The sequence below is a fragment of the Pholcus phalangioides genome, unplaced genomic scaffold, assembly GCF_987345545.1.
Source record: "Pholcus phalangioides strain wild (caught in Gottingen) unplaced genomic scaffold, Ppha-v1.0 ptg000013l_1, whole genome shotgun sequence".
Classification (NCBI taxonomy): Eukaryota; Metazoa; Arthropoda; class Arachnida; order Araneae; family Pholcidae; genus Pholcus; species Pholcus phalangioides.
In genome coordinates, this window is record NW_028301606.1 from 9,423,982 (window position 1) to 9,446,917 (window position 22,936).

The following is a 22,936-nucleotide window of genomic DNA, read 5'->3' on the forward strand; positions in this document are numbered from 1 at the left end:
TGATCTACGACTTTCACCTCAATGAAGGAATGCAGCCCCCCCCCCCCCCATACATATACGTCGAAAGAACGTTGAACGGTGGTTGAGATAGATAGAATAACAAGCCAAGGCGCGGAGTAAATAATCAGTGGTTCGATGTTTCCATTCTCCCGCTACACGGAACAGATGGCGCTTCTGAAATTCCACCTGAAGAAAAGTAAAGGGGTAGTAGCAACATTTCTATTTAAGATTCACGCACCTACATACCGATCATTTTTGGAGGAGGAGGAGAAGAGGATTGTGTGTATTGCTTCCACGAAAAGGGTAAGTCGGTGTGAGAGAGGAAGAGCAGGGCCAAACAGAGCCGCAGGAATTTTCTTTTGAAACAATAACCTGTAGCTTATCATATCGCTCATTTTTCTTGACCGCAACACAAAAAGAGGGAGTCGCGCTGTGCAGCGGCGTATGCAACAACTTGGAGATCGAAACTGAAATGCTAATATAGCTTACCGTGTAGTAAGTAGGTAAGTTCGATAATGATTTCCTTTTTTTCGCTTTCGGAAATTTAATTCAAATTTATCTGTGTGTCGGAAAAACTCAATAAATGTATATTTAGAATCGGTAAAAATATTTCATGATGTTTTTTTTTACATTAAGTAACTTTCTGGCTTTTTCGGAAAACTTATATTGAATGGAATCATATCTATATATGGATGACGAATTTAATATAAGAACAATAAATTTATATTACCATTTTCTTCTTATTCTATTTTTCACAATGTAGTGGATAAATTGTTAAATTATATTCTCAAATAAGTTATTACTTAAGCGCTGCTAATTATTTAATAATTAGCTACTTAGTACCCGAGGGGTCTCTCCGAGTCAAACGGAAAATTTTATGTTATTGTTGAAATTCATTTATTCTGAGATTAAATAGGCTTATAGTCAGACACATCAATTTCCATTTATTTTGAGCTTATTTTCTCGTTAAACATGAATTTCCAATTATTCTGAAAATATTTTTTCAATGATTCTGGAGAAATTGTTTTTATTAATTCTGGAAATATTTCTTTCAAAAATTCTGCAATTTCCTTTTCCCAGTAAATCTGGAAATATTTATTTCAATGAGTTTAAACATGTTTTTTGATGATTCTGAAAATATTGTTTTTATAGTTCTTAAAATATCTCTTTTTTTGGATAATTCTGTAAAATATTTATTCAATAATTCTGAAAATATTTTTCTTCAATTATTTTCGTGAATTACAAAATAGTTTGATTGTGCCAATTCTGGAATTATTTCTCATAAATTCTGAAATTATCTCTCATTAAATCTTCAAATATAATATAATATACATAATATATATTATATATATTATATATAATAATATATATATTATTAATATAATTAATATAATATATATTTATATGATTAATATAATATATATTTTTTTATATATCTCATCAAATCTTCAAATATTTCTCACTGAATCTGAAATAATTTCTCTGATTAGTTCTGAATATTTTTCTGAAAGTAATCTCAAAATTACTTCGTTCAATAATTTTGGTAAACATTTCCTCGATGATGTTTTTATTCCGAATTTCTATACATCTTAGCAACTGAGTGACTATTTCATTAACTGTAAAAGCCTTTACATCAAAGGGCTACCGCAAAAAAGTTCAAGGGCTACAGGTGGTTCGCAGAACATGTGTTGAAGACCCCCCTGAAATAAAACGTGTAAGTCACAGAAACTATCAAAAAATTATTCATACTATTAAATGGAAAGTTTCAAAGAAATCGTCTTTCAATAGAATAAGGCAAATCACATTGAATAAAAGCAGTCATAAAACAAATTAAATATGAATGAATTCTATAAATTATTTTCAATGCAATTGTGAATAGAAACAAAGTCGTAAATGCAAAGAAAAAACAAAATTTTGTCCATCTGATTTTTAAAGTTCCACTGAATCCAAGGAATTACGTAACTCTGTTTAATATTGTAGAAAATGTGTACGAATCTAATGCGTTTTATGAATTGTACAGGGAGTGCCGTAAGCGCTAATGCGGCCTTTATCTCAACAACCGCCAATCGTAGAGGTACGATTCTAGTTTAAAAATGTTCAAAAGGCGTTCAAAAATTACCCACCCTGTATCAGTTTTGAGAGTGAAAATTCAGCGTGCAACAAAATAAAAAAATATAAATTTTTATACAGTTCCCCTTGTCCTCTAACTTTTAATTAGAATATTGTTGACCTGTGTGTGTGTGTATGTGTGTGTGTTCAAGTGCACTATTCGTCAAGATACTTGGATTCAAAAATCGGAAGAAACTTATGAAAGAACAGCAAAAACTAAAAGACACAACGCTTTTTTCTCTCGAATATGCTGTCCTTTCCCAACGTTTCTCAGATTTTTGAATTCGAATATCTCAGAGAATATTACACTTTGAAACATGGGATTATATTTTTTGCCTCAGGAGATACAGAGCAACAACTTTCTAATTGGAATTCAAAGAACGGGGGACCGTATAAAAATTCAGATTTTTTATTTTTATCTTGTGATACATTGTTTTCCCTCTCAAACTGGTATATGGTGATTTTCGATTGCCTTTTGAACATTTTTTAAATTATAACCATACCTCTACGACGGACGGTTGATGAGATAAAGGCCGCATTACCACTTGCAGGACACCCTGTATGTAAAATATTCAGATATATTTACCAAAGCAATGTTGGCTAATTCATGTTTGACTTGAATGAAAATGAAAAGCGATTCCTCTGAGAGTACGATTAAGGAATTGCTTCACCAAAATTTTCCAAAAGAAATAAAAATTGTAGGATTCACGTTTGAAATTCAAGTAAAATATGGAAAATGATCGAGAGAAGAATAAACCAGAACTGCTCTGACAGTTCAACTTCCAAAACTACGTCACATGTCACTCAAGGGATCTCTAAATGTGTCACGGATCGCTTAAGTGTTCTGGAACTGTGTCCCGGGTCATTTAAATTATCTGAAAATGTGCGGGCCGCTTAAATGCTCTGGAATTGTACCACGGGCCGCTTAAATGCTTTGGAATTGTACCACGGGACACTTAAGTGATCTGTAAATGTGTCGCTTAGTTCATTGTTACAAAATTAGGTTTTGAGGAGGGCAAGCCGCATCAGATAACCCCCAGCGCCATATTTGGTCCGCAAGACAAGGACCTTTATGTGATTCATCATTATATGGCTTAGAGGGTGGGTCGCAATGAATTTATTAAAGATAAATTTTGAGTTCAAATAACATTGAAATATTCACAGAAATTGATTATAATATCATATAAATGTATTTTCTTCCGTAATTTCAATTAAAAAAAAGTATTTTTTGCATTAAAAAAAGAAAATTTTGATCGTCGGGGGGCACGAGTTCCCCCCCCCCCATGCCCCCCGTGTAAGTCTCTGATCCCACCAATATGCGTTAGGATTCAGGGAGGCAGAGCAGGGGGGGGGGGTGTCAAAAATGGCAAAAAAATTGCTTGAAGTGAAATTCACGTCCGCTTTTGACTTCTACGAAGCCACATACATCCGGGTCTTCAAAAATAAATTAGTAAACGACAATAAATCAACACTACCGATCGCAGCGCAATGGCTTAAATTCATTACGAGTGGGAATTTAAAGAGAATTCGAATAGACCAATCGGAGAGTTTCATTTCGCAAACAGCCAATCAAGTTGTTGCAAAAGACTTACACGCAGGCGCTTTGCTTCATTCTTACCACTGCGTTTGGCTTGGACAGATATATAATTTTTTCGTTCCGCTGAGCAACCGAGATTGGAGATTTGGTACTCAATCCAAGTGGGAAACTCGCTCAGCGCGATACTCTCATCCTCTGAAGACGACAACCATAGCGTGTCAAAATGCATTAGGAGTTTTTGTAGTATTTGCCTTATTCGTTGACGATTTTTTTGAGAAAATTGTCGCTAAAACCTGCTAAAATTACTTCCACGAACGCAAATTTCCGTGACGTATTGCAAACAAACAAACGACTAAATTTCTCCTGAACTAGATGACCAAGTTAGTTTATTCTAAGCTCTTCTGAAAGCTGGTGAAAGGGACAAGATTTTGGCGAATTTGACCGATTGCAGATAGAACGGTGTTTGCAAAATTGGCGATTAAATATTATGGTGACAATTCGATTTTGAACTTCGTCAATCTTTCAGCGCCTGTAGCTCGCTATTAAATTCAGATATTTCGACGAAACTGGTGTCACCTTATAGAATTTTTTTTTTTTTTTGCGGTTTCCAAATATGTGCTTATTTTGCTTGTAGGTCTCTCAAAAATTTCACAAATTCCCTTGTTTCCGACTTCAAGCATTTTTTTCAAATAATCGATCATCCACCATTACTCGAAAACTATTCGAGACAGGACAGGGTTGGTAGGTTGTTTCATGATCCATTGCGGCCGGTCTATCACCTCCTCTCATTTCGCAGTATGTTTCTGATTCACCCTGTATATAATATTTTTCACTGCGATTGTTGCGAATAAGTGTGAAAATTTGGTAAAATAAATATTTGGTACTTCTCTATCTCTCTCTCTCTCCATTTAGGAGTATTACGTATTTTGGCGTCCCCCACTGATTACAACAAAAATTGATCAAGTACATATAGAATTAATTATACAATGATATAATACGTTAATTCCGGTACGTATATTTCCATTCACAATAAAAGCGAATGTTCTAGATGCATAAAAAGAAATAATTTCTAATATCTACAAGCAATATAAAAGCCACCTGTCACATGAAATATGTTTTTGTGTGAAAAAAAAGGGTATTTTTTCCCAGCTTTCATTCACTCACACGAACGTGATATTACTTGGCAGTTATAACAAAAAGAACTGTTATGGGATCCGATATTATCTTTTGAGCTGTAGGGGAAAAAAATGTAACCATCCATTTATTCTCGACAGTCCATGAAAGTTACTAAAAGTGATAAAATGAAATGGGTCCAGAGAATTAGTAGCGTCTGCAAGAGAAATACTGAAAGCTCAAGATTCCGTGATTCTGATATCAATTACTCTTCCTTAATAACGCAGCGTTTCTCGAAGACGATAAAATACATGATTAGAGTCTTGGATTTTTTAACATTCGATCATTTTCTTTAATCATTTTTGTCGCACCGCGGTCATATTTTGCACACGAGAGCTAATTAGACCGGGACCTGCACTTCACTGGCAATTCCGAATGGCAGCTCATATATATATTGTACTCACCGAGAGGTTGGTGCTTTAATCCCTCGATGTGGGACTTCTTCCGGTAGCAATATGTTCTTGTGGGCCATGTTGCCGTCTGTGTTGTACCCCTGTGATGAATTTTTAACCCTTCAAGCGCCATTCCCGAGATGAGATATCTTGGGGGGGGGGGTCATTCAGGTATTACGCCAGCATTGATGGGGGGTTCCGATTTGTTTACTTTGATGAGAAGGGGGAAGGGGTTGGATAATGCTTACGTCATCAACTACCCTTTATAAAAATATGAAATATTTTCAATGGCATTTTACTCGGTGCTCCAAAAACAAAAAATAACCTTTTGATAGTTTTCGGGCAACTAAGCTAACATTCTGCATATTGATAGGTCCTCTATGAAGCCATTTTTGGGATTTATGAATGTTTCGCAGGTCCAAGTGATCTTGACATGTGTTTGCTGGTCGCTCAAGCGTTCTGAAATTGTGTCACGCCTCACTCAAGTGATCCGTAATTTTGCCGCAGATAACTTAAGTAATCAGGGACGGGTCACGGGTAACTAGAGTGATATAGAACCACACTGGGTGCCGCTGAAGTGCTCTAAAATTGTGTCACATGTCACTCAAGGGATCTCTAAATGTGCCATGGATCGTTCAAGTGTTCTGGAACTGTGTCACGGGTCACTTTATTGATCTGCGAATGTGTCGCTTAGCCATTTATATAAAATTAGGTTTGTAGAGCCAGGCCACATCAGATAAAACCCAGGGCAACATTTGGTACACGGACCATAAGATACCATATATGGCTTAGAGTGTGGGTCGCAATGAATTTTTTAAAAAGAAATTTTGAGTTCTTCAAATAGCATTGAAATTAACAGAAATTGATTATAATAACATATAAAGGTATTTCAATTTAAAAAAAACACAAAAAAATATAATTTCCATCATCGGACCTTCCCCCCCCCCCTTGCGCGTACGTCTCTGATCCCACCAATATGCGTTAGGAGACAGGAGACAGAGAATGTCGAAATTTTTTGCTGATAAAGGGGGCTCTGTGTTTTTCTGACAAGGGGGGAGGGGTCCAAAATGGCTAAAAATTTGCTGACGTAACACTTTAACGGGCCCTTGTTTTCTTGAAAGCCTCTTGCCACAGCATTGACAACCCCCACATATTTTGTAATGTTGATTCTCAATGAAATACTTTTACTTATACACCCTTACTTTGCGCCTGCTGAAAATCGAAAGTATACTTCAATATAAAAGGTACGGCTTTTTGAAGGGGCGGGGGGGGGGGGTTAGTAATTTCTTCTGTGGCTCTTAAAGGGTTGAGAGCCTGTTATTATGATTATAAAGATCGTTTGCACACCGCACATCTCTGCATTCGCTGACAAAAAGGGGGCATTTCTTCATTCTTTCTTCACTCTGTACCTAGAAACGTAAAGTTTTTGTTGGCATCAGAAGAGAGAGGCAAAATCTTACTTGTTTGGTTTTTGAGGGCAGGGTGTCCGTTTAATATGTCTTTTTTTTAATTTTAATGACTATAAAATTCCTTGCAATAGGAATGAAGTACCCGAGTTTGACACGTTACTTGGATAGTTTTCAAATTGGAAATATTGATTTAAGGATCAACGGTTCACCAGTAAAATGAGACAAGGCTGAACTAAATAATCACTCTGTGTATTTGGTGAAATAAATTGGTATGTTCTGGGATTACAGCACCACATAAAATGGACAATAACGTGGAAAGTCCAGTAACAATTTCATTTTTGTTCATTTACAAATAAAAAATGACGTATACATGGTGAAAACTTAAAGTGAGCATATCGAAAAGCTATGATCCAGTATAAAAATATCATTAAAACTATCATTTGAACATTGATTAGTTTCAAATTTGGTACAAATACACGCGATTTGTATATGCAATTCTATGGCTATATGATGTTCTATGCATAGCTCCTACAGATATTCTTTGAAATTTTTTTGAAAAATGCATTAAAAACAGCTTGCGTGCATGATAAAATAGCATGACATCAATGTAATTGAATAAAAATTTAAGCAAAATAAATGAAACTTTTCAGTTCATAAAATGACAAAAAAGATTTGAGGTCTGTATATATTTGGGTTTTTAAAAATAAATTTAATGTGATTGAGTGTGATCAGTGTCCATTGACTCATATCTTATTTAAATCTTTTTCGCAACATACAAACTGTAGTCTTGTATAGTTTGAATCAATTTTTACTCAATTACATTGATATTATGTTATTTTATTATACGCACAAGGTTTTAACACTTTTTTTCTGAAAATTTGCAAAGAATCAGAGATATTTAACACTATATACAAGTTGAAAAAAAAATTGAACAAAAACTTGAATAAAATCAGTGGTTGAATAATATTTTCAATGATATTTCTAGTAGATCATAGCTTTTCGCCACGTTAGCTGGTAGGAGATTCTTTCAAGTCTGTTTCAGCTTAAATAACTCGTCAATCGGTTTTGGTTACAGAGAGAAACATACTCTTAATCAAATAAAGTCTCCAATTAACGTGCCCATTTCTGATTTACGATATTTTTTACTAAAGACTTATTTGTAGCGAGACACGAAATTTAAATTTTATACCCCCCTCCCTTTTCTAATTTCCTATTAGAAAGTTGTTGCCACTTTTGTCCGTGTAAAAAAAAAACGTTTCTAAGTGCAATAGTATTCGAGATAATTTAGTTCAAAATCGCTGAAAATGAGGGAAAGAAGATCATATATCAAAGCACCAAACTAGAGAAAAGAATTGAAACACTCTTTTGTAGTTATAGTTTGTTAACACGTTTCTTCATTCTGAGATGACCCCTTAATTTTCAATTAGTGTCGTCTCAGTAAATATTACATAATCCGCTTGCCGTCTTTTTTTTTCTCCTCTCCCTCCCTCACAAAACCCCTACTCATCAGGGTAAATCGCAGTAGTGCTCATAATTGCAGGAATGTCCAACATCCACGCTGCGAAATCGAACCGAAAATGATTCTAATATGGGGCATGGTCCCCCTCTCACAGTTAGACAGGTCGCACAGAGCGACTGCATACTGGATACGAGGCAGTTGAAGAGTCCCTGAAGCAATCGGTCTCTCTCTCCTGCAGCAACTCAGTTTTCAGCTCCGGGATGGTTCTCGGAGGGGGAGGGCGATTTGTAACTGCCCTTCCAAGAGCGTCCCAGACATGTCGTATAAGGTTTAGGTCAGGAGATCTGGCAGGCCAATCCATACGCCGAATATACACACTTGCCAGATAATCGTTGACCAGGTGAGTCCGACGTGGGCGAGCGTTGTCATCCACGAACAGGAACCGAAGGCCAGCTGCGCCCCTGAAAAGTCGAACATAGGGCTTTAAGATCTCCTCTCTATGTCTCCCATATACTAATACCAATCCGAAAGTTGGGATGTGCTTGAAATAGACAAAATGTGCAAATTCTTTTAATTTTACGCAAGAGTGTAGTCATGTCCCTGAGCAGAAAACCCTCTTCCTCGTAAATTTTTGTTACACTACATTACGCTAAACACATTTTGAGCTTATGATTAATTTGGACGAAAAGAAGTGTCTATGTTTGAAAATGTAATTTTGAACAACTAACCATTTGAATGTTACCAATATATTTTTCACACAAGAGAGAGAAAGACTTTCCCACGAATTTATTCACAGAAATCGAATCTGGTAAGACTTCCCAGAGAGAGATTCTAACATACTTAGAGTTTCGCTGCATAAATTACGGAGAAATTCAGACAGCAACAAAATTATTTCTTTATCGGAAAGAGATTCCGCCGTAAATTGAGCTGAAATCCGCATTTTCTTGGACGAATTCCTATGGAAGTTCTAAGTAATTGATCTGATTTATTTAAATATTCACGTTCTCGAATCGAAATACTTTCTTTTTATTCATATTAATAAATATTACACGATAGAATAAATCTTATTCATATTTTACCGTGATACTTCGAAACATCTTACATTTCAGTAACTCATTCTGTTAGAAATGAGTGGAATGTTTATTTTTTTTTCACCCATTCAAATCGTTATTTTATGGAAACTCCTGAATATGAGAGAAATATCGTTCGATTGACTATTTATTCAACTACATTAGGAAATCGGAATATTACTATCATGGTGTAAAAATACAGGGTAAGCGGAAAGTTCTATTAGAATTTGCATGTGATTCATTTTAGAAATTAATGAAAAAAAATCGACTAATTGACTTAAAAAACGTGCAGTTTGCACTAAAAATATTTATCATGGCCTATATATATATATATATATATATATATATATATATAGATGAAACTGTATCACAAAAAACTCGACGGAATACGTAAAATTTGACACAAACAGTGCATATACAATGTTTATTATGACTTGTGGCACATAAAACCACCACATTTAAAAATGAGCATTCTTTCCAGTTTGAGATTCATCAAAATGGGTGAAAGGATGTTCATTTTTAAATGTGGTCGGTTTATGCAACGCAAATCGTAATAAAAATTGAATATATGTATATACAGGATGCATAGCAAACGGGGGTATGGCATTTTGTTGGACAAGAGGTATATTGATTGATCGTTGATCGATATATCGTTGATCCTAGAGGTATATTTCCAATTAGAAAAAGTTTCCAAATAGCGTGTATCATTCAGATATGCCATTAATGTTTCAAGCGATTGTATAGTTATCAAAATAAAAAATAACTTTTTATGCAGCTCCCGTGTGCTCAAAAACCCAATTAGACAGTTGTGTTCTATCTCTCAAGATGCCAGAATAATAACAATAATTTTAATATGTCGAGCTGCAGCGGGGTAAATAACATACATAACGCATACGGGTATTATATTAGAGGTAAATGGAAGTCCGTTGCAGCTCATTCATCAAATTTTTTATGTCAATTGGTTGGTTTTTCTTTGAGTTTTTTTTATGTGTCATGGACTTTTAGTACACACTGTAGATTTCGATAAAAAAAATGCGGGAACAGTATTTCTTGCATGAATTTTTAAAACAGAAACACTACTATGATTCTCTTCTCAACTGTGACTATGAATATCTTCGTGAAATCTCCAGTTATACTAGCACTGATACTTACAGACTTAAAAGCCTAAAACATTTCTCGAGATATCCATACCCAATGTTCCGAGTCTTTGACATGCACTTGCAGATGGCAAATTTTCTCCATTCTATTACTGCGAGAATTGGTACAATGCATATGTCATTGTAAATATGTACTTCATGACAACACCTATCATATTCCCTATTTACCGCAAATTAGATATTATTAATAATTTCTTACACATCTTCATCCATCATATTCATATAGCATTAATTATATCAATATTAACATGTTGCATCTTTAGCATCTTACTCATCTCGTATGGTGACTTTATTATCATTTATTCATATTACATCGTATTGTCACATATAGTTAGTTAGCATCAATTGTAATCAATATACGATATCCATTAGTTAACTCCCGGGATAAAGATGTATTACATTTCTAAATTTTTCACCACCTCTTATACCAACCATGTCTTCAATTCACTTGATGCATTTAATTGGCAGAGTGATGATACGGGGGTATGATCTGTTAAAGTGTCACCCACAGCACCCCGATGTACGAGTGAAGGTTCAAGAACACAAAAAAAATTTTAAAAACGTACCCTTGCCGTATTTTGACGTGTATAATGATCCCTTTTCTGTTAAAAATTCCGACCCAAAAATAGGGGGGGGGGGGTTTCCTCATACACGGATAGTATTAGAGATATAACTTTTCAACTTATTGCCAAATTTATAGCCCATAAAATCAGAGGGTTCCTAAGGCCGGTATTACACTGTAAAATTTTGATAAAAGCTCTTTTATCAAACTCGAAAAATGCAACCAATAAGCGCATCGGTTACATTCGAGCAAATGCAACCGGTAAACTTATTGGTTGAATTTTTCGAGTTTTATCAAAGAGCTTTTACAAAACTTTTATAGTGTAATCCCGGCCTTATATACGTTAAAATACGGTAATTATTTGAGGCTTGCTTAATTTTTTCTTTAAAAAAGCCGCTGTCTCTATAGAATCCTCTATCTTCGAATATTGCACGAAATCTAAATATCATCTAATTAATTTGCCTTTCAGCTAATCCAAGAGAGAAAATCTGTGTACATTTATCTTTTTCTTTTCCTCATGAATAAGTATTTATTTGTAGAAAAGAATATCTTAATTACATAAATGTTGACTTTTATCTTTGAAAGGAATGAAACGTTGCATTGGGGGAAATGTATTCTCAATGTTTTGCCAGACATGTATGCTTGCTCCTCATATCGCAATATACATGATGAATTTCCATGTTCGGCACGTAGGTAGTCCATGTTTCATGGCCTGTTATTGGTTTTCTCGGTTATTAGCTACGTATCTGTTTATGACAGGAGCCATGCAAGTGCCATCATTAATAAGTTCTTTGTATTCTACCATATTTATTATATGGTTGGTATGAAAAGAATTGCACAGTGAAATATCTGTCATACGCTAATAATAACTAGCCTCTGGATCAATCCTCGGTATTCGCTTGATCCGAAATATGGAACATTGTACTCAGTGTTTGTAGCGGGGAGAAACTTATTGCACGTGCATATGTGTGTGTACAGGCACGAAATAATCACGAACTGTTCAATCATCTACCTGGTATCATTGTTTTTTTAAAGATGATAATTTAGTTTATCATCACGAACATAACTCCTCTATTTCCAATTATCCGTATCACGGAGCAGAACGTAATTAGAGGATAAGAAAACTACTAAACACGCGAACCCGTTTTTATGCATATGCTTGAGTGGGAGTGAAATACATTAAAGCCCTGTTCCAAGGGACCGCGATCACGTTTAATGTGTTTTTTTGGAATCATTGCGTTCATGAAATTCGAGTTTTTCGGTTTAGGTTATCTTTGGTAGTTGCATATATTAAAAAAACAACATTTTCTTACCATTTTTATTTGAATATTAAGATCTGGTATCTTATTAATTAATTTTATATAAATTGGTTCACACTGGGATGAGTGGAACCGCTTTTCGCATTAATACAAATTCAACCTAGAACCTACGTTGAAGAAGTTAACTAGCTACTTTTTGAAAATATCACACAACAGGTTTTTAGATCCATCCTTTCTTTAGGGCTGATATATTTTACACTTATTTCCTGCAGTGCTCCTTCTTCTTTTTTGAAGATTGCACTTCAGTGAAGAGATACACTTGCCTCGATGATAGTACAATTGAAACCTACGGCTGATTGTGATTAACCCTTTATCTACCACATTATTAAAAAAATGAAATAATTATCATGCAAATGTTTTGGTCGGTCCTATTTTGGTTCAAAAAATTAATTAGTACGCAGCGAATTAATGAACTTGGTACTTTGAAGTACCGTCAGCACTATACGCTTACAATAAAAATGAAGAGATTACCAATTAAATAAGTTGAGTAACGCAGGTGCATGAGTATTCATTTATTTTAGCACCAGCAAAAACCCATAATTTGTTTTATACATTTGTTAAGGGAACAGTTTGTGATTTGCAGTGTTTTACTGCATCATACAAAAGATCAACTCAGTAAACCCTTTTACAGGGTGAAACATCTAACTGAATTATATTAATTAACATATTTTACAAACTAGCTTTCCTCTGCTTTTTCTGCCTCTAGTACTCGCCTGAATACTTCAAAATACCAACTTCCAAAAACGTATTTGAGGGATTTTATGGGGTAGGGGGGGGGGTTAAAAAGGAAATGATATTTCTATGCTAGTACTACTATTACTTAACCGCACATGCAACTCGTACACATTCCTCTACTGAATTTCTAATGAATTGGTACACGTCGGAATGTGCGTGTACAATCGTGAATCTGACGTGAAGTTTGTCTTTGTGTTGTGCTGCCATCTGCCAGTGTAATGATTGAATAATTGTACCGTTGTAGGCCTGTTGCTCTCTGTGGCGAGACTTTTTAAAAGGTGATCGACTCGCATGGCGTTTGTATGCTGCTTATGGCATTACCATTTAAATTTGATTTTCCGTTTATCTCAAAAACTAGAGTGAATCTGACAAAACCAATGCACAATTCGAAATCCAGCGGCAGAAATCATCCTAAAATCAATGAAAAATCTTTTACCTAACAAAATCAGTGTTGGGCAGTATAATCAAATCTTAAGGAATGAAATGGCTTATTTTTACCGTGTTTTACTGAAAATTTGCCATTTTTTCCTCAACCAATATCTATATTATTTAAAAAAATACCTTTTGTAAACTAATTTTTAAATTTCATCTATTCCAACCTCTCGGGGGAAATACTGCAGAAAATACGCAGCGGTGCATAATCCTAACAAAACAATTTCCTTGTTTTTTATAATCCACATTTTATGGATTATACGCAAGAAAAATATGGTAGTTTCCATGTGATGAGTTTGAAAATATTTGTTTTTCAGGAAATCATCATTATTTTAGAAAATTAGAGAATAATTCCAAAAAAAGCAATAACAAAGAGCAATTAGGAAATAATCTTTGAATATATATGTTCATTCTTTTAGCAAAAATCGATAAGAAACTCATAAAAACTATGGATATTCAAGATCGATAAAACAACTCCAATCTAGACTAAACCATCAAAACTATTTCAAGAATAAATACCTAAATTTTCCAAAAACCCTTGATTTCTTTAGAATATTATTCTCTGTGATGTATTAGAAAATTCGCTGTTCCACGAAATCAAAAAAAAATAATAATAATTTAAATCTTTACCACTTTAGTCCGTACACAGATTCCTCAGGAGTAAAAAATAACAATCTACGATTTACATACTTTTACATGCCATTCATACCATGATCATTAACATTCATGAACACACACACGAAACAGCTTTCTATCCTTTGAAGAAAGATTGAAAAAAATTAACCTCGGCCACAGCATCAACAGATGGAGGTGTTGTATTTATAATAAAGTCATCACTTCGTCCAGAACTTCAAGACTTCGTAGGGGTGATCGTTAACATGTAGCGAAATGATGGTTCTTTCACGTCTCGTTAAAGCAATTTCCTTTCGAAAAGCGTAAGAGAATCGAGTTACTCTTTATCATCCGTCGTGTTTCGTCAAGCCTCTTCCATGTCTCGACTGCTAATGAAGAAACTCAGCACACCGACATCCACCCAAGTCGATGTTGTGCGTGTGTGTGAACTTATCTGATTCCCACTATATAACCGAAATTATCTCGGTAGGTACTTACTACCTTCTAATGGACACGTACCAAGTCTGGAGAAAACAGTGGTTTCGGCTGGGAGTTTCTTAAATGCAGCTTTGTGCACTCAGGGTTAATTTCGGCAGTTGCGAAAATTCTTTCTATTTCAACGCACGTTTAACGTTCAAAATAATTACACGAGTGATCTTTATTCCTTTCTTTATTTCAGTTTAAGATATGTCATAAAATTGCAATATATGGTCGACAAGAGGCCGCGGCCTGTATATACAGTCGACCGTAGACAATTTTTTTTTGATCAAACTGTAAATAAAAGAACAGAGTAAGTGCTAAATACGTTAAAGGAAATGCATCTGTACATCAATCAGTATGAATAATAATGCATTCATAATCGCATACATTTGCAAATACATTAATTACATACATTTGCAAATACATGTATTATGTTCAAACGCAACTCACATATAATGCATTCAAATAAATTGCATATCTGATGCTGAGTTAGATAGAATTATGGCACACGCAAGCATACAAATAAGAAGAATTTCGCCATTGGATATTAAAATATACGTCAATATCGTCTACTGATAAGATTAATTTGAAAATGACTTTTTTTTTAATTTTATGTAGGTAGGTAAATTTCTAATTTCTAAAGGTGATGCAGTGTAAAGTTTAGGAGCCAAGTAGTTGCCAATGTTTCCAGAAAATTTCTTTTCAACAGTGCGGTATATTAAAAATTTCAGTTGGTCGTCGCAGAGGTACATTATTATTTGCTGCAAATAATGATTTATTCCGGAATAGAGTGAGAAGAATTCGGTATAAAACATTATATCTCAAAAGTAATAAGTTAAAGATTCTGTATATTGGAGTATGTGGAGGGCTAATATAGTATATTCATGGTTCTAAAACATATACATATTCCGAACTGACACTATTGATTGCAAATTTGTTTTGTAGTCTCCACCCCAGATTATTATACCATAGTTTATATATACAGTCAAACCTCGTTAGTGCGTCACCCAGTTAACACGTCACTCCGCTCACCGGGTCACTTTTTTGGAAGTCCCAATTGTCCTTGGGCAGGAATTGGCACAGCTAATTCTTACTCCGTTTAACGAGTCACTCCGCTTACTAAGTCATATTTTTGCTCTCCCAAGAGTGACTCATTAACGAGGTTTGACTGTATATATATATATATATATATATATATATATATATATAGCGGAATAAAACAGTGCATAATATAAATCATTCAAGAAGTGGGTTGTAACTTTGTGTTTGAGATAAAAAATCTATATACAACGAAACGAAGTTTCTTCCGTAATTGAATACTATATAGAGATATTATTAGAGATACCTAGAGAGTAGAGTTCTCTAATACTATCTCCAGATAGTATTAGTGTATACTACCTAGATATAGTATTCAAATTACGGAACATGTACATTGTACATGCACCTCAGTTAAAAAAAAGAGGCGTGAGAATCTCGCGCGACAGAAGTGAAATTTGCATATACAATTTTCAACGTATACAATGGGACCGTTCAAGTATTACGTAAGCAAATTTTTAGCCATTTTTGACCCCCCCCCCCTTGTCAGCAAAAGCCAGCAAAACTGTGACCCCTCCCCCTGCTATCAGCAAAATTTCGTCATCAGCTCTGCCCCTCTGAATCCTAACGCATATGGGTGGGATCAGAGACGCATACGGGTGGGGGGCGCTTGTGCTCCCCCTCCCGACAATCAAAAATTATTTTTTTAATGCAAACAATATTTTTTTAATTGAAATTTCGGAAGAAAATACCTTTGTATGTTATTATAATCGATTTCAGTTAATTTTAATGTGATTTGAACTCAAAATTTATCTTTAATAAATTCATTGTGACCCACCCTCTAAGACATATAATGATATATCGCATAAAGGCATGTGGCCCGCGGACCAAATATGGCCCTGGGGTTATCTGATGCGGCCTGCGGTCCTCAAACCTAAGCATTTAAGCGGCCGGTGGCACATTTTCAGGTGACTTAAATGACCCGGGACACAGTTCCAGAATACTTAAGCGATCCGTGACACATTTAGAGATCCCTCGAGTGACATGTGACGTAGTTTTAGAGCATTTAAGTGTCCACAAGTGCGGTTCTACATCATTCAAGTTACCCGCGGCACATCACATTCTCAGATTATTCAAGAGATCCTCGGCATATAATTACGGAGTATTTGAGAGATACGTGGCACAGTTCCAAAGCATTTAAACGGCTCGGGCACATTTTCAGATCACTTGGATCCGCGAAACATTTAGAGATCACTAAAGTGGCTCTGTAGGGCACTTATCAAAGGGAGAATGTAACTTCAAGTGCCCACAAACTATCGAAAGATTTTTCTCGTTTTTGGCGCACCTAGTAAGACGCCATTAAAAATATTTCATATTTTTATTAAGGGTGGTTGATGACGTAAGAATTATACAATCCCCCTCCCCTTTGTGATCAAAATTCAGCAAATCGGACCCCCCCCCCCCATCGATGCTGACGTAATACTTGAATGGCCCCAAATACAAATACAAAGGCCACAACAGTCACGGGATGGCAGGGATGGATGGTAATAAACTGTCTTTGTCCAACACAAATCGCAAAATGGTTCAGATGCAACCGCAATAATCCGAGGATGTGAACCCACTCGTCACTATCCCCATAGGAAGGATTTTAGCAGAATACAGAATGAACCGAGCACGTCCAGGCTCTGTCGCTATTGCAATTTACGCACAGTGGTCATAAGACCGCGGACGCAGGCATTCAGCACTGAAATTTGGCATTTAGCAATGAAATTTGGCATTTAGCAATGAAATTTGGCATTTAGCAATGAAATTTTGCAATAAGCATTTAGCAATGAAATTGCGCATGTAGCATTTATCAATAAAATTTGACATATTATCAATGAAATTTGACATATTATCAATGAAATTTGACATATTATCAATGAAATTTGACATATTATCAATGAAATTTGATATATTATCAATGAAATTTGACGTATTATCAATGAAATTTGACATTTAGCAATAAAATTTGACATTTAGCAATAAAATTTAGCATTTAGCAATGAAATTTGGTATTTAGCATTTAGCAATGAAATTTGGTATTTAGCATTTAGCAATGAAATTTGGTATTTAGCAATCAAATTTGGTATTTAGCATTTAGCAATCAAATTTGGTATTTAGCATTTAGCAATCAAATTTGGTATTCAGCATTTAGCAATCAAATTTGGTATTTAGCATTTAGTAATCAAATTCGGTATTTAGCATTTAGTAATCAAATTTGGTATTTAGCATTTAGCAATAAAATTTGGTATTTATTGTCAAATTTCATTGTAGGTTTGTGAGGTGTGTGTTGTTAGGGGTTTTGCACCTAACTTGAAGTTCGTTTCTGTGGGATGCTTGTTATATGTAGTACTATCGTCTGCCATTGATTTTTTTAACTATAACTAAAGTGTGATGATTGAAGAGTTGTATCATTGTAGGCCTGTTGCTCTCTTTAGCTAGACATTTTTTAACGGGGAGATCTCGACCCGAATTTGCGCCTCGAGGTTGGGAACCGCATAATACCAACTTCAGTCTGCCACCACTGTGACAATGGTGGGCCTCAAACCCGAGTCCTCGCGATGCGAGTCCTCCTGACCACCACAGTGGCTCATTTATACACACACTACTACTTTATTTGCTTACCGAACACGCACCTCGTACACATTCCTCTACGGAATTTCTAACGAATCGGCACATGCCGGAATGTGTGTTCTGAGTGTATGCTTGGCCCTAACGTACTTATCTTGTCGAGTTGCACTTGTTTCGTGTTCATACTGCCACCTGGCTTCCATTTTCTGAAGCAAAGATGGGAAAATACTTGAATTTTTACTTCATTTATTTACTCTGCCGGACGGAAAATTATTTCTCCTACTTATGCATTTTTATTTCACTTTTTTTTGCTGTGTTCCTCTGATTATTTTTTATGTTAATGTATTTATTGCAGGTCCGCAAATTTTTATGCATTTCTTCTCGGTCCGCAAATTATTTCTCTTGCTTTTATATTGATTGCCGTTTATATTTTGTGGTCTCAAAATTATTTATCGTATTTATTTACTTTTTGCTGGTCCGCAAACTATTTCCCCAATTCCCGTTGGTCCATGAAGTTTTTCAACTATTGCCACCGGTCCGCAGTTGTAAAAAATTTCAGGAACAACATTGATTCACGTTGTATAGAGGTATATCGGGTCAAGAATATAAGCGTTAGTTTGTGCAGTTTTATCCAGTATCCAAAATAAGTCTGCAAATCCCATTTTTCTTATGTTACTGTATAAAAAGGCAAGTGGGAGAAAATAATGTTATCCACTTTATCTTCTTATATGGTATCCACTAACAGAAACCGGTCTGTATTTTGAAAAGTTACCATACATTTATTTACTATATTTCTGTCTAGTATTTTTTCCGAGACATAATCTACAGTTATTACAATATTTCCATGTTATATATTGAACTAGTTATTTATTATTATTATTATTTTTTTTCAGATTCCATTGGTAGAAGTGAAAATGTTTGGGTTCAACATTCTCACTACATATGCATTTCGATATGAAAAGAAATGAACAGAAAAAAAATGTATTTTTCCAGCTTATTAGAACGATTCTTATTTGAAATGAATCGATGTTGTCATCTTATTCCTAATGATGTGAATGAAATAAAAAGAATCTGTCGAGTGACGAAAAAACGAGAAATAAGCCTCTTCAAGTGCAACGTTTGATCTGCAGTTGAAGATAAGGAAAACAAAATCGAATGTTTGACTAATTGGCGATTATATCCGTATTTTTTGGAAGTTTCTGAAATCATTTATTTGAATTCATTCGGTAGAGAAGGACATGAACTCGTTTTATTTCTCAACGCATCTTACCGATTCCATTGCCATAACTTGCTATAACTATAAGAATTCGTAGAGAATTTGAGTACTCACAGGCATAGACGTACATATATAATTTGATATTCGTGAAAATAATTATCGTATCGTCGAAAAAAATAGTTATCAAATACATCTCAAGAAGAGTTTTCGTCAAGAAATTTTCCTCTATAATGGTTCAAGACGTTTCACATTTATCTCGTATGTCTGACACTGCGGAATTACTCGAAAGTGAAGTCGTTACTGACCTCTCGGACGAAAATAGATGCTATTTAGATTTCCTCATCGAAAAATATCCAGAAAACTCGGGTGAGTGCAAGGGAATATTCTTTCACCTTGTTTTTTGTCTATCGTATAGTCGATTGACTTTTTTTTTTACAGTTTTAGCATTTACAAAGCTGACCAATGATGACCAATTAAGCCGCGTGTGCGCTACCATCAAGTCCACATATCCTGGAGTATCCAGCCCTGCCAGAGCTGGACAAATGTGCAAAATTTTAAAATGTCAGTGTGGCATGTAATATGAAATAATCTATGCACGAATGAATATTTTACATGGCAAAAAAAATATATATCACTGGATTTATTTTAAAAAAATTGAACAGCAATTGATTTTAGGAAAAACGTTTCTCCGGACATTATGCTCAGGTGAACTGGGAAAGAAAAGTCTACTAGTCTCCGCCGGGAATCAATAACTTTTGCAATCCAGACAAGCGCGATGATTGTATACGCCACAAGAGAGATGGTCATTCTTTCCTTATTCACACTCTGGTGGAGGCAATATTGAGATGGTTTTTGATTTCGCGGGTTCGATTCCTGGCGGAGACTAGAAAATTCCTCTTTCCGAGTTCACCTCCGCATAATATCCAGAAAAAAAAATTTTCCTTAATACATTGGGCTTAGAAAAAATGAAAAATCATCTCAATCTCGCAACTAATTGATTTATTTTGATAGAAATATATTAAAAGTTATATAATTTTTAAGAATTACGAAAATGCAAACTAAATGTGGTCACCGATCGAAAATCTAATATTATTCAAATTCCTAATTATAATTTGACGCACTAGTGAGGTTGAGGAAGAAGTCAACAACTTACAATTCATCTCGATTTTGGACCAATAGCCGATTGACGGTACGAGACCGGACTTCACAGAGGGCACGGGCATAGGATAAGTTGTCCTAATCATGTGACTGAGGTACCGGTTGATAACGCAAAATCACTGATTAAAACCACGACATCTTGAATGTAAAAATTTCAGAGGTCATTATAGTGTCAATTTGTAAAGCAATGGGTAAGAATACACATTTGCTCTGAACTCTGTACCTTGTACAGTTTAGTACAGTGCTCTCCAACCTTTTTCTCATTACAGACGACTGAAATTAAGTGAACATTATCGCGAACCAGCATAAATGGGGGAAAATAACTTGCGAACCGGTGAAAAATTCATACTTTGCTAATAAAAGAAACCATGATAAGTTAGGACCCCTGCTGCCACCTAATGAATAAAATCAAAACTATCTCTTATAATCTTTAAAATAAAAATTCACGTAAAAAGATATACGGTATATGAAACAATCGGTTTCATATATTTGTAAAGCTTAATATTAGACTTAATTCTAGACTGTTATTTTTAAATTTGCTGCAAAATCAAATTCCTGCAGAAGCATAACTACAAAGTAATCGATATTTTCGCGATAAAATTTACACAAATATGCAGCACAAAAGATAAATGAAACAGTTTGATACTACATTTTGTTTACTGTCATATACTCTCTCTCTACACATCGGTTTAAACTAACAACCATTTTGTTTTGATACTCATAGCAGATAGTTTCATTTCTGCCCAATAGGTGGCGGCAGAATCCAGGCATTCAAACAATATTTATGCGAATTTCTCTTCCAATTATCAACGTAAGAGAAAGTATTCATAAGCTCCCCTTCCCCAATATTCGACACGATCTCACCATTTTTTCCTAAAAAATAATTTCATCTTATTCAATATTCTCGATAAGACGAATAAAAAACAGAGAAACCGCTGCTATTTTTCGACTTGCAACAAATTATTTATTGGGATAATTTATTTATATTGATTAAAATCTGATACTCACCATAAGAACCGGGACGTCTGACCTCCCTAGTCTGGCCGAATCCCATTATAATTTTTGCCGAAAGAGTCAAATTTACCAAATAGTTAAAATTAACAGAGGAATTTTATGCATAGGCCCGCGTAAAAAATTCTGACAAAAGGACCCAGCACATACTCCAGCCTACGAGCCTAGTTATAGTATGTGAGGGTCCATCATCATACCGGGTAGCGAAATATTAGGACCCGTAATAATAATAAATTAAAATACGTTGAAACATTTGTATTATGTCAGCCAAAAAGAAAAATCATGTCTGTGATATTTCACCCATGTGTATAGGAACACTTACATTATCGGCTATGAATAAATTGAGGAAAAAACGGAAGTGCTTAATTTTTAGTTTTGTTCAGTTAGTTTTATTCATGTGGCCACGCCAGGTATTTTATTGGAAAAAATAAATGGCGGGTCGATATTTTTGCATGCCCCAAGCGGGTTAAGCTATAAATTGCTCCAGCCCTGGTCATTCGCTTTGTTGTTTCCAACATAAACGTTCTCGCGGAACCCTTCGTGGTGAAAAGGCAGAGCCGTCATTTCAACTTTTTCCGGGGGGGGGGGGAACACATGTACTCTGTGGTGTCTCACGCAGACGACCCCCCAAGAGTCGGGTCAACGACCTCGAGTGTGATCTAATGGCTCACTGGAAACCGATAACACTGCTTGAATAGTTTGCGGTAAGCGTTGCATCCACAAGGTGCGCAAGAACTCGTCAGTGACTTTGTTGCCGGAGAGTTCTTTAATCTTTCGCAGCAGTTGACTTGGCTTTTGATCACCCAGCTGTAGCTCGTTCAAAAGTTCCTTGACTTTTTGATGTTCCGCAGCGGCGAACTCCTTTATGAGGCGATCCGACAAGGCTTGATAGCGGTTGATTGCCGGAGGATTTAATATCAGATCCGAGACGAAAGACAAGCATTCTCCGTCCAAGGAAGAGACCAAGGCTGCATACTTCGTGTCATCGTTAGTGATTCCACTGAGTTGAAAAGCACTGTTGCACTGTTGAATCCATAGTTGGACATTGGATTTCCAAAACGGAGGTAGTCGAAGTCCAATCCTCGAAACTTGAGCATTTTCTTCCGCCATCGCTCAGCTCCAACGGGAGAGAGAGAAAAAAAGAAGAGAAGACGAGAGAGAGGAGGAGGAGGAGGTCACACACCAGAAGAGAAGAAGAGCAGACGATGATGCGTGGGCGAGAGGGGTCTGTTCTTCAGGGGCCTGTTTGAGGGAAGAATCTAGTCGTCGTAACCACAGACATAATGGAGGCTCGGAAAGAAGAAAATTTCCGAAAATGCATGAGATTAAATCTTCAACGGAGATGGACTTTTTTTGATGGTTAATGTTCCTAAACGTCGCTGGTCACCACTGCGGAGTCACAACACAGAGCCACAGCTTCGGAATAAACATTTATTACGACGACACAAACATGATTA

At 35.5% G+C, this 22,936-nt stretch overlaps 1 protein-coding gene across 1 annotated transcript in view; it reads left to right on the forward strand.

Moving 5' to 3' along the window:
* The first annotated feature begins 257 nt into the window (after positions 1-257).
* The window catches only part of LOC149078572 (diuretic hormone receptor-like), a 98,835-nt gene continuing 76,156 nt past the window's right edge, over positions 258-22,936 (forward strand). The window contains exons 1-2 of the mRNA XM_089240688.1: positions 258-503; positions 18,988-19,676. Coding sequence (XP_089096814.1) covers positions 19,541-19,676 — 136 coding nt within the window. The 5' untranslated portion in view covers positions 258-503; positions 18,988-19,540. The remainder of the gene's footprint in view (positions 504-18,987; positions 19,677-22,936) is intronic.